The 13,843-nt window shown below is 37.2% G+C and overlaps 1 protein-coding gene across 5 annotated transcripts in view; it reads left to right on the top strand.

Annotated features, from left to right (window-relative positions):
* The window catches only part of STXBP4 (syntaxin binding protein 4), a 163,927-nt gene extending 156,746 nt beyond the window's left edge, over positions 1-7,181 (top strand). For 4 of the 5 annotated variants that reach the window (XM_081272634.1, XM_081272633.1, XM_081272631.1 and 1 more), the window contains one exon: positions 6,647-7,180. In XM_081272634.1, the coding sequence (XP_081128760.1) occupies positions 6,647-6,761 (115 nt within the window). In that variant the 3' untranslated portion in view covers positions 6,762-7,180. Of the gene's footprint in view, positions 1-6,646 lie in introns of all 5 variants that reach the window. The other variant, XM_081272635.1, reaches the window with a different exon arrangement.
* The last annotated feature ends 6,662 nt before the right edge of the window (positions 7,182-13,843 follow it).

Raw genomic sequence — 13,843 nt, 5'->3', positions numbered from 1 at the left:
TTTCCCCAGATAATGTTCAATTTCTGTAAACATATCTGTAAAGTATGTAAGACAAATTCACTGCATTATCACATCTGAGGATTGTTTTATCTGAACCTCAACTATAAATAAGTTAGTCTCCCACTTTTCAGTCAGTGCTGTAACTATAATAATATGTCAGTGGGATGTATATTGTATCCAGGCATCAAACGTTTATTGATTCCACTTTTTGTGAGCCAGACACAAGCTATAAAGATAAGAAAGACCCATTCCTGACCTGCAGAAGCTAATAATCTAGTGGACAAAAATAAACATATTTAGAATTTATTGTCACATGACACAAAATATATGACTGCTGGGGAAGCACAAAGGCCTCTGATTCAGGCTTCACATGTACTTTTTATTCACAGTTATTCAGATAACATTTTTTAAATAAATTTCATGACAAGTACTATTAAAAAGATATAGTAGCATTGGACAGATTATCTGTGATCATTGAGTTAATTATTCAATTAATTTCACCTTGCTGAGCTGAAGGGCCCCATTCAGATGGTATCACCTAATCCACCTCAGAGCCTCTTCATGTGTTGTCATGGAAACCAACCCAGATAACAGAGGAGTCTAACATACTGGTTAAATTCTCAGAAGTCAGGTCCTGTCTCTAAAACATATGACCTGGACTGATATTTCACCTGTCTCAGTATTCCTTTTCTCATAATGGACAGTTAAATCCATGTAGTCATAAGTCCACACGTGGCAGGCACCATTAAAATCAATCAGTATTCAAAGTATGTGAGAGAACTATAGAGGATGATGGTATGTTTTTTAAAATCCCATAATTTTTCACTAGAATTAGAGGGTTCAAGTACTCACTCTCAAATGACTGTAGCACTTTACATGATGGTGTCAGTAATACTAACAAAATACCTCAAGACCTCAAAGATTTTCTCTTTAAGAAGAACTCAAACTCACTTTCAGTTTTGTGATATAAATTCTTCTCTAATGCTTTATATATATATATATATATATATATATATATATATATATATTTAACTTTGGTATATTAGAATCGATATAAAATAAGTTGAAATTGTATGTTTTAAATTTCAGGTTTTAAAGTTTCAAATTTGGTAATTAAGAAAAATATGTTTAGTCAGGTGTTTAATAAATTTATTTAATAAATTAAGTGAAAGCCTGTGTTACTCATAATTCTATCTTCAAGAACATTAAAATTAAAGGAGTTTCTATATTTTATGTACTTTTGCACACAAGTGGGAATTTAATCTGAAAATAATGTGGTCTTGCAAAGTGGTTTCTAATTAAATTTAGTGTGTATTAGTCTATATTCTGACAATCTTTTGATTGTTGACATAAAGTAGCAAGAAAACTATTTATTGCCCGTTTTCTGTATTTTAAAACTATAAAAGTAGTACATATATTCCCTGTCAAAGTCAGTCATGGCTTCCTCTTGAAATACTCCCTTGGGCTTGGCTCAGTGATTCACGTAACACTAACTGCAGTAGCACATCTCCTTTCAGTAGCGTCATGCCCACAGATCAGTGCAGCATTCCTGTTTAATGGGTGTGGCTATTTCTTCTGGGTGGTAAATTTGATGTCCAGACTTCTTCATTTCTCTTGGTTCTGCCCATCCTCTGCAGCCTCAGAATCCTTTACATGTAGTTAATGAGTGAGGATTGAAGAGTGTAGAAGGCACTCCATCTTCTTAAAGACCTCAGACTCATAAAAGAGAAACAGTTCTGTCCCCTTCCATTGGCAGGAATTAATCCCATGCTCAATATAAAGATAGGGTGGGCTAGGAAATGTAATCTTTGCCTGAATGTCTGCCTCCTAGCAGCAATGCCACAGTCTGGGATGGAGAACATAATTTTTTTTTGACACTGTCAAAGGATATATGTTAAAGTATAAATACACCCACAAGCCTATATCATGATTAGTATTTTATAGTCCAGGATATAGGTATCTAGGTATCGATATCAGTAGGACATATTTTTTACTTTATTCTGTTTTTTGTCCTATCATGATCAAAAACAGGATTAATTTTTCAGAATTACCCAGGGCTGCAAACTGTGATTTATACAACTGTTTCTTTCTTTGAAAAATTAATTATGTCAGTTTTGGAGTTGGGATATTAGCTCTATGTACTGATTGACAACAATCCAAGTCATATATAGTACCTGAAGAATATAATTAATATTCTTTATGTTTTTTATCAGGAATTTTTATCTTTTATAAGTCTAGTGATAGCAATTACTTCAATATTATATGTAAGTAAAATATTACTAGAGCTTTAGATTATTATAATTTAATATCTCAAACCTAAGTTTTTTTAATTAATTGGAATTTCAAGATTTCCAAAATGTATTTTTATAGAAAGGACCATAAATATATAATAAAAATAAAATTTGTCCTATAAAGATTTGAATGAGATCCTGCTAACGTTTGATCAGAGCCCTACTGACTTTCCAGATCACTCAGTACAAAGTGTTCTGTGATATTTACAAAGTTCATTAATGAAAAATATTCATTTTAGAGGTACAGTTCTAAAATTATGTAAGGGAGAATTCTTGTATTAGTGGGAACAAAATGCCTATAATCTTCTCTTTCATATTATGGGATAGATTCCTCATATTGCTGATCTGTGGTTATTCTCATAACCAATGCCTGTGGCCAGATTATATGATACCTTACTATGATTTGGTGAGTTTTTAGTACTTTTATTGACGTGGTTCACCTTATATTCTTGTGCTCTAATTTGTTAATTTAAAAAATGGAAATTCTGTTGTAAGTATAGTTCTTTTATATACTTCACTACTTGGAACCTGTGGCCAGGAATAAATTTTTCCAATGATTCAAAGTGACTATTGCCTGAAACAAATCATATGAACATGTATTTACTTTGTTGTCTGGTTCCTATGAATATTATACCCATAAAGTTATCCCCCTAAAAAATGACATTGGAAGTTAATTACTTTTGGCTCTGATCCTGCAGCTTGATCTTAGGCATGATAAAATAATATTGGCAAGTCTTATTAAACTCAATGATTTATAAATAGGGCCATCTACATTGGAAAGTTACAGAAGAACCTCTCCTTTCATCATCACAGACTGTTATAAGAATGAATTTCTACAAAACTGGTACACTTTTTGTCTTTAAGCCCACTTTTTGCTTAGCAGGCTGTCCTAAATTTTTATTTTGAAAGAAAGCATTTGCTTTCTTTTTTGAAAGAAAGCATTTTGCTCCTCTAGCTACGAGGTAAGAAACATAAGGAGGGTAATTATAATGGGATTTAAATAATTCACTTACATTTCTTTGCCAATGAAATAAAGCATGTTCTTTTAGGTTTTTTATAAGCTCTAAAATATGTCCTTCAATTTACTAATATTATTTTTTAAAAAACACACAATACCATCATTTTCCCGGATCGAATATTATTGTTTTCCAACAACAGATTTGGCAACTATTCAAAGGCAGGGAATAATATGCTTTTCGGATTTTCAAATATGGCTGAACTGCTGTTGATTGCTCTCCAAATCAGGTCAGATGCACTGTCTCTGCACGAGCATTTGCCAGAGGTACTGTATGTTCAAATGGATGGTTTTCATGTTTTATAGTCAGCTTCATTTATTTTCTGGACCTCTAAATTTTTTATTCTAAATAGCAGCATCTCCCTTTATTCACCATGGGGTCTTTATTAATTAAACAGAATCAACAGGACTGGTTTATTCTCTCTTTTCAGCTGAGTTACCAAGTGCACAAATCAGAGAGGAAATATTTCTAATACTAGAATGTTCTCAAAGCCAGTAAATCTGGGATTATCTCATCACACCGATTATGTCAAAGCTCTTTAGCCACAGTGCTCACAAAGACCTAAAATTGAATGCTATACTCAAAACTGGCCCCATTCCAGCATCATAGGCAAAATTCCAAGTTTTTCTTACAATAATCAGAAAGCCCTAATTATCAATAGACTGTGATCATTCATTGAATATGTGCTCTTTGCCAGGACCTTCACATGCATTACCTGAGTTTCAGAAACTCTGACCCCTTGGTTCTGGATGCTTTTACCAAAGATTCTGTTGTGAAATAAGTTTTCAAAGCACAGAAAACATCACCCTATTGTTTCAGTGTTATTGTTTCCTAGTGAGTCACTGAAGTAGCTACATGTTTGACACTTAAGTGTGCTTGTGTGTTTTTAAGCAAGTCCAGAAAAGTATGCTGTGAATGTAAGACTGATAAAATTTGAATTTCATGGAATTACCTTTCTATTTGGAGCAAGATCAGATGTTGATTTGCTGATTAAAAAAAAATCACTTCAGTTTTTTTTAAACATCTTACTTTTGATTATTTTAATCACCAGTCTAATGGACTCTGTATTTGTACAGTTATAATATTTCAAGCTTAAGAATATTGTTTGAAAAAGTCAAATTGCAAAACATGAACCTAAACTTTTCCCTCAGGTTGTTGCTCCTGGTTTCCTTTCTTCCCATCCTCCCCAGTTAGGGAACATTATAGGGGAGGGAAATTTTAAAGATAACTTAAATTGCAGTCTCTGCCTTGGACCAACATATTTTAAGTGTGCTGATAAACATGACACTCATGGATACTGAGACTATGAAATAAGCAGAGCATTCTCCTCCAGCTTCTTCGCTTCAAACACACACTTTTGACAGGATGCTATGTCCTCGTTTCACCTTGCAGTGCCATTCCACCCTTCTTATGCTGCTCTCGTTAGTATTTCTTTAAAACTACTTTCAATTTAGGCAGCTTCCCAGCTTTATAAAGGCCTTGAAATGAAATTAACCTGTACCGAATCAGATGCTTTTGTAAATTTAGCCATCATCAAGAAAAATTCCTTTAAACCACTTTAAAGAGTGAATAGTAATATGGATTATTGTGAAGAGAATAATGATTCTTTGTACCACTTAACCATGCTTCAAGGTTTTGAAACTATGAAGATGTCTGGGACTTGTCACATTCACCTTGGTTCTTAAATGGCATGAGCTCCTTTAACCCCATTGTGAGATTATCAGCAATCTTCTTCCACAGAAAGCTACATCTATAATATTTAAGCAGAGAAGCTGAATAATTTGTTCAGAGTGATTCAAACAAAAGTTAGAGGATAGGATTGAAAACAAACCAAGTCAGAAATGACAGCCGATCTGACCATTTGTATCAGTCCCATATTTTCAGTAACTGACATCAATAGCCAATAAAATGGGTTCATTTTTGTGATACTTCCTGAACACCAGCCCTATGTGTAAGTAGCAGGAGCATGCTAGTTTAAGTAATGTTGCATATTCAAAGATTCATGGGACACATTAGCATATTAAAGGTGCTGGGAAGTCCTATACTTAAGAACCCCATTTGCCTATATTTAACCTTGTAGGATTTGACATCATATAAGTCTTTCTTCACACAGCATTTATTAAAAACTCTTGGAACATACTTTGGAAAATGTTGTTGTATAACCTAGGCTATACATTCGGATCCACAGTCTATTAGATCTTCATGGGCACTGGCCTTCAGGCACACTTAATCTAAGACGTGATGCTGCTTCTGAGGTTGGTGTGGGAGGATAGGCTGGGGAAACTGATCTAGGGTGGATGCAGGCAGTGTGGCAAATCAGAGCTAGAGACAGTTCCCAAAAAGAAGAAACAAATTTCCATCCTAAATCCAGAAGCTGTCTGTCAAACTCTTAGGAGGCAGGCAAACAGTGGATTTAGGAGATTCATCTAGCTGAAGGCTTAGAGTAAGAGATGAGTCCTGAGAAACACCATCCCATCCAGCAAGTAGGACCAAGGTTGTGTGATGTTTTACTACTCCTTGCACATGCCCACTATCTTTTGTACCTCCTTCCTCAAATTTGTGTTCTTTTCCTAAATTTGTCTTTCAGGATGCTAATCCTTTGTTCTGAGAATATGCCAGGCACCATAAATTCCAAGATAAAAAATAGTTCCTACCCTCAAAGAGCTTCAAATGTTGTAAAAAAGCCTACAAATAAATAGGCGTTAAAAATACAGTATAATAAGAGACAAGACTGTGTACAGATTGGAAGAATCTTAAGAGAAATTTGGTTCTTTAGAATGAGGATAAGTTAACTCCTTAGGGAAGAGGATTGTGGCAGAGAAGGAAATGTTATTGCGGAGTATAAAAAACAAGATGTTTCGTACTATAGAATGTGTATTTGTTCCAGAAGCCATTAATTGGATTTGTCATTTAGTAGATCTCTATGCTGGAGTAGGCGATGAATTAGAAAAGAATTAGAACAAAGGCAGGGAGATAAACTATTTTAGTGACCCAGGCTACTGCATTGGGAAAGGAGAGGGGGAACAGATTGCTGAGATATTATAGCTAGACAATCAGAGGACTTGCTAACTGATATTATCCAATAAGGAAAACAGAGAAATCAAAGATGATGCATTAACCTGCATTCCTTGTTACCAGTGAGGAAAGAAGGAGATGGATTTTCTTCAAACCTTAAAACATGCCTAAGATTTATTCATACCGGTTGGGTTCAGTTCTAACTGCTTTCTATCACCAGGGAATGCAGAAGGGTGGCTGCAGTGGAACCAAGATGAGTACTTGTGTGGCTGGGTAGAAAGACCAATTGTTCAGATCCTAATTTGTATTCCTTGTTCTTCTAAGTCACGTAACACAGACTACATCCTGGATTCACCCCGTGAGGAGTATCCTGAACCTGTCTTGCTCAGAGGAGAATGAAGAGGATTGCTCTAGAGGACTCACCGACCAGAAGAGTTGATGGTTTTCTGTAGGAAGCGGAGCTCCACAGCCTTCCGGCATCTCAGTCTTTGAGCGTGACTTGAGCAGAGACCTGTGACACCCAACTCTGAGACACAGCCATCTGAAATAGGAGCAAAGCAGGCACTACTTGATGGAGTAGGAAATGGAGACTAGACTTAGGGTATTTTTGTAAAAATGTTTTAATATACTGTATACATTTAAAAGTTGCTACTCAGTAGTTCCTTAAAAATGATTCAGTTATATCTTTTGAAATGATATATAATTAAATTTTATGTGTATACTTTTGTCTTATATATTTACATCTTTATAATTTTATATGTAGTTCATTATTTGGCATCATATTCAATGGTCTTTATAATTAAGATCTATTTAAAATTTATGTGAACAGAGTAAAATACTTCATTTATTTGATAATTCACCGATCTTTTTTTTTCATGTTCATATCTTAGAAAGAGATTTTAGCAAGCTTTTGGGGATTTTTAAAGGCTCATATTTAAACATCTATCTCCTGGGCTACCAAATGCAACTTACATCTTTATGGGACTTTTTAATTTACAAAATGCCTTTCAGAATTTGTCTCTTCTCTACCCCCCCATCCTCACCCCCATCTCCACCATTACTGGTTGTTAAACCCAAGGCTTTGCATATGCTAGGCAAGTACTCTATCACTGAGTTACATACGCAGCCCAAACTCATCGTATTTAAACCACATGATATGCTTATTAGGCTGATCTAATATTGTTATCCCCATTTTGAAAATAAACTGCTTAGGGAAATAGTGGTTCAGAGAAATGAAACTCCCTGTCCCAGGACTGAAACTCACACCTAAGTGCATACTCGGTCTTCCCCTCACCCCACCCTGTACCCTGCGGTCCCTGCAGAGGGAGGTCATGGCCCAACACGCAGGGCACTGCACCGTAGTTCTGTTGATGCAGCTGGCTCTGCAGCTGTGCATTCCAGAGACTCAGAAGGCACCTCTCAGTCAAACATGCTTCTCCCTCTGTAAACCCTTCCCCCTTCCACCCACTCACTCACCAGGTAAGGGTACCACTTTGTGATGTTGTTTCAATAGGCTTCTTTTAGCAGCTCAAATTTTTCTTAAGTAATTGGTGGGGCTCATATCAGTGACTTACTCTGCACTTAAGGTGCCCTTGCCAGAGGAATCATTTGGGGGCAGGTGATGAGATATTACTGTTCTGCTTGGAACAAGATAGAGGCCAGGAGCCCACTGCTACCACACAGACCTAGAGCTCCTGAGAACACCGAGTAAGAACTATCACTTGTAACCACTTTGTAGATGAGTAAACTGAGATGCTAAGAGTTCATACAGTGAGTTCATGGCTAGGTCAAGGCTAGCTAGACCCGATCCTAAGTCTCCTAGTCTGCTGCATTTCATCTGGTTGGTAAGATACAAATGGCGAGTACATATAGACATTGCTCACCCACGCCTTCCCAGTACGTTGAGGATTTATGGTTTATGTCCTCAGGAATGGTGTCAAGTCAGATCCAGCCCGAGAGGCAGTCATCACCCATCAGAAAGGTAGTAGAGTGATGGAGAAGACTGGTGCTTCCCTGATAGCTGTTTGGGTATAATGAAGCTTCAGAGAGGACAGTTTTGAGAGAAGCTGAAGAAGAAGGTATTTCTTTGTGTGTCCCCCTCCCTAGGCCAGTGGATTCTCATACACTTGGTAGTTACTTTCATAATTTAGTAGCTCTAATTGTAAAAATGAAGACTTTTTTGTTTTCAAATTAATTGTATGAAATTCCCTCCCCAACCTTGATTTTAGTGAGGAAAACAGGAGATGCCTGGGTCGCCAAGACCAAGGGTCTCAGGCACACAATCCACTGACACCTCATCTCTTCGCTACTGCTTTTGCCACTATCTTCTCTGTTTCTATCAAATACCCAATAGAAAAAGCCTATAAAAATCGTAATGGTATTATTGAGCATTTTACACTGTACATTGCAAAGAACAATTTGCATGTATTTCACTATCTTCTGAAAAACGCTCCGTAAGGCATAAATCATAACTATCCCCATTTTGAAAAGAAACTGCTTAGGTTTAGAGAAAGGTGTTGTCTTTGCCCAAGGGTCACACAGCACCTACATGTAGAAACTGGAGTTCAGAGCAAGTCTCTAATGCCAGGGCCCATTCTTTAAACCAGTGAGGAGAGCTCCTTAGGCTTGGTCAGTCTTGTAAAGCAGCAGATTCCAATTTAGTGCCATAAAGAACTTGTTGGTAGTTAGAGAACTTGCTGATAGGAGAGAATGGAAGCACCATCCCAGGTTTCAGTCCAAGTGAGCTCCTTATTGGGTGTTGCTGAATTAGCTGAACCTGTTGAGCCATCTCTAACACTCCCTCCTCTTTGTGTTTCTGTGACTTCTGATCCAATAGGTAAGTGACCTAAGAGACAGATACTCAAAAACATCTTATGATGAGGACTCAGTAAGATTCCTCTTCCAAGGGCAGGGATGCAGCTCAGCAGCAGTGTTTGCCCAGCATGAAGGAGGTTCTGGGCTCCACCCCCAACACTCCCCACAAGAAAGAATTATTTTCCAATGCAAATGGGATCCCCAAACTATTTTATGTGGGTCTATGATTTGTGGGGATAAATTAACCCTATCATTGTGTTTTTAAACTCTTCTCCAATGACTCACTGACTAAATATAGCATTAGAAGTTATGAATACTAATGTCCCTACATATCCCTGTCACAGAGTGACCAGGGTTAACTGTCCTTGTTCACATAGTCCCTCAAAATATTCACTGAACACCAAAATGCAGTGAGCACTCAAGGCACTGTAGCAAAGTAGGCAACAGTTAACCATTTCCTGGGTTTGGCTTACTATTCATCAAAACAACAGATTTCTTAGGTATCCAGATATAAAATTCCTTTTTAATTTTTAAAGTTCAAAAAATCTATTTTAATTTTTAAAAAAAAGCATACTGTAGAAATGAATAAGTTACATAAATAGCCCACCTCATTTCCAGAGGTTTCATCACCAATGCATGGGTGAATAGTTTCACTCCACCTAGAGCCTTCTGCTAAGCAGCTTTTGACAGCATATCGTGGTCATCTTGTCACGTCCATGCATAGATCAATATTATATTTCAAAGGTGTGCATAAATGGTCATTACCCAGGTAGCCCATAATTTGTGTAGTCAGCAATCTACCAGTGAACACTTAAGCTGTTTTAAGTTCTCATCTACAACTAACCATGTTCCAGTTAATATCATATATTCATTAAATATTTTTCCTTATATGTCCCTATACTGCAGTGCCAATACGTCCACAGTTTGAATATACTCATGAAAGTAAATCACTACAGAATGGTCAGAGCTAAGTCTAAAATATGTTCATTTTAATTTTGATAGATAGTCATAAGTTCTTCATAAAAATAGAATCAATTTAAACTAACACCAATAGTATATAAGAGATTTTTTTCTCTATATGATAGGACTTTTTTTTTTTTAGTTCAAAGATTATAATAGCGCTGGGAATGTAGCTAGCGGTAGAGTGTCTGCCCGACATGCGTGAGGCCCTGGGTTTGAGTCCCAGCACCACACCAAGAAAAAAAAATATTAATAATAGCTTTTTTTTGAGGGGGGGTTCTTTAAAGAATAATCTTTCCATCATTATCCAAGAGCTTGAATCTTTTAATCATTAGGTTTTAGATTTCCCATAGTAACAGAAACTGACTCACTCTATAGGAGAATCTAGCAAGTGACTAATTCAGTGTATTTCAAATGTTTCTCTCATCTTTTTCTACTTTACATCTAATTGTGGTGGGGACTAACTCTTAAATAACCTAATTTGGATGGAAGCTGTTGGTAGAGTGCAAAGCACGATTCAGATGCACCTACAAGTTCTATGGACCTCACGTTCCCATTGTAAAATGGAGTTGCACTTGCTCAGCCCAAGACAATTCAACTCAGCAAACAATTCCTGCACCTACTAAATGCCAGACAAAATGTGAAGTAGTTTCTTGTTTGCATGTTTGTTTAACCATCTGAAAGCAACTTACTGGGACTTATTCTGCAGAATGATGGGACGCACAACAGGGACTGTCCCAAAATGCCACATTTTTATATTACCATGATGGATGCTACTGATGCCCAAATCAAGGAGCTCAAAGTCTAAAATTATTCTTCTTTCTTTTTTCTCAAAAGGCTTTTATTTTTCCCCTTAAGGAGTTAAGAAGTGAGGGGTCTATTTATCAAGAACTCCTTAAATTTCAAGATAATGTTAATATCTCTTTACTAGGAAAAAATAGGAGCATGCTGTATGAAAAGCCTCTCCAATAATAAATGCAAAGCAGCTGTCAAAATACGGAGTCAAATGACACTCTCCTAGTGTTTGCACAATTAGAAAATATTATCCTTTTTCTAGGGAGAAATGGAACATTTTTATTTTCTCTGCTAAGCAAAATCAATTTTCTTTTTTCCTTTGTTTTTTTTTTTTGGGGGGGAGGATACTGGGGATTGAACTCAGAGGTGCTGTACCACTGAGCCACATCCCCAGCCCTATTTTGTATTTTATTTAGAGACAGGGTCTTACTGAGTTGTTTAGTGCCTCACTTTTGCTGAGGCTGGCTTTGAACTTGTGATCCTCCTGCCTCAGCCTCCCAAGTCACTGGGATTACAGAAGTGTGCTACTGTGCCCAGCTGAAACCAACTTTTTGAAGGGTCAACTTGACATTTTTATGAGATATGTATATACATATACAGAAAGAACTGAACCAACATTAAAACAACTTCCACGTATAACTTTTAAGAAGATGAAGAGAACTTGAAACAGAATATGCCAGTGGAATTTAACTTTAGAAATGAAACACCCAAGGTGTTTTAACCACAGATATTCTCACGTGATATCACTGTGTTCACATTGGTGATCTTACAAATATTAAATACTATTCTGAATTTGCTTTCTTCATAGGATTTTTTTTTTATATTTAAACTATAGTATTTCTGTTCATTTTTTAAGTTCGACTCTTACTCTTGGGCATGGTTTGTGCTGTCATATCAGTAGATCAGCCCACGTCACCACCCCTGTTCTCACTCCCCGGTCACCGAATATTCTCTATCACTTCATCCTGTGTATTATTCCTTTCACATTATTTGTCCGTTTGTCATGATCTTATTTTGTTCATTGCCTTCCTCTATAATAGAACTTATAATGGAGGTAAGCCCCAGAAGAACAGGAATTTTTATTTTGTTCAACACTGTGTCTTCAGGATCTAGCACAGTGCCTATCATACTAGGTGTTCAAGGAGTGTTTGCCAAGTGGAATATGTAATGTGCTGTCCATACCTAAGACTGATTTTCCAGCTTAGCTCTCATCCTTTCGTATTCATTTATTCACCTAAAATACTTTTAAAAGCCAGACATTTTGTTAAGTACTAGGGATACAATGCAAGACAGGGGGAGATTGTAACCCTCATATAATTTACATTCTATGCAAAGGACATACAACTGAAATTAATCAAAGCTTTTCCATCTATTTTCTTTCTTCCATGTCTTTATTTCGTATTTGAACTACTAGGCCCATGTAATATTCCCTGCCTCAAGAAAGGGTGTGATGACAGAAAACAGAGAAAAGCAGGTTCTTCTGAGTTCTAAAAATCCTTAGGGAGTTCTGAGATGTCTTAGGGAAGGATTTGTGGTATAGATCAAAGATTTGAAAGCCCTATGATGAGGAAGCCAGCCTTTCCTACTTCTGTCTGGGAAATAATTCCCCTGGCTCTGGAAATAAGAGAAAGAACAATATTGTTGGAGCCCAGAAAAAGGGTCCTGGGCCCCATCTTCTGGGCAAAGTTTCTGGAAGCAGCAAAGCCCCAATTAGGTTTTGTTTTGTTTTGGTAGAGGGAATGAATTCAGGGGCACTCAACCACTGAGCCACATTCCCCAGCCCTATTTTGTATTTTATTTAGAGACAGGGTCTCATTGAGTTGCTTAGCACCTCGCTTTTGCTGAGGCTGGTTATGAACTTGCCATCCTCCTGTCTCAGCCTGGGATTACAGGCCTCCACCACCGCACCTGGCTCCCAATTAGTTTTGAGAGCAGAAGAAAGCCATTGGAAGAAAGCTCATGGTCCACTTGGAAATGATTGCATGGTATGTGTACACACAATCAGACTTAGAAAACTTCAGTGAGTTTCCTCCAAGAGTAGATTGACTTCCATGAAACCAAAGGATCACAGGAGGAGCAGGAAGATGCTCTAGATCTGAATAAGGATTTTTTTTTTTCCATTTAATCCACAGGGCCTCTCAGTGGAAACCAGATGAGACAATTACATCAGACATCCAAGCCCCTAGTCCCTTGACACTAGATAAGCCCTTGCTCTGTTTTGAATGTTTATGTCCCTTCAAAATTCATGTGTTGAAATTTAACTGTCAAAGTTATGGTATGAAGAGGTAGGGCCTTTCAGAAGTAATTGGGACTAAGGACTTCACCTTCATGAATGGGATTATGGCCTTTTTGAAAGAGGCTTGAGGGAAACCATTTGCCTCTTCTGTCTTTCAAGGGCACAAGAAGAAGGTATCATTTTTGAAGCATCAGACACTGAATGTGCTGGTGCCCTGATCTTGAACTTGTCATCCTCCAGAACTGTCAACAATAAATTTCTCTAGTTTACAAATTACCCAATGTAAGATATTTAGTTATAGTAGCCCAAACAGACTAAGCTAGTCCCACAGAAATCAGTGACCCCAAAGAAAGGAAAGAACCGTATGCTGATTGAGTCTCCTGTTGGTCGGGATCATTATTCCCAATTTCTAACATTTCCTTCCTCATAGAGGGACCTCCAGTAGGGTGACATTTTGGGCCTCTTTCTGTCTCTTCTATGGGCAGCAGTTTACCTGACTGGTAAGTTTGGGATAAAAACCCAAGGCATGTACTATTTTCTAGAACATTTCTGAAATATATTTATTACCTCTTCTCTGTTCCATGAAAACATTTTCTTCTTGTGTTTCAGGTCTTTCTCATTTTTTACCTGGATGATTAAACATAGGCAATATGCCTCTCTCTCGTTCTGGGCCACACCTGCCCCCCATCAATCTCTACGACATTTCTGTCAGAATT

The sequence above is a fragment of the Spermophilus citellus genome (genome assembly GCF_964194105.1).
Source record: "Spermophilus citellus genome assembly, chromosome: 17".
Lineage (NCBI taxonomy): Eukaryota > Metazoa > Chordata > Mammalia > Rodentia > Sciuridae > Spermophilus > Spermophilus citellus.
The sequence above is the reverse complement of the archived record's forward strand: the minus strand, read 5'-3'. Positions and strand labels throughout refer to the sequence as shown.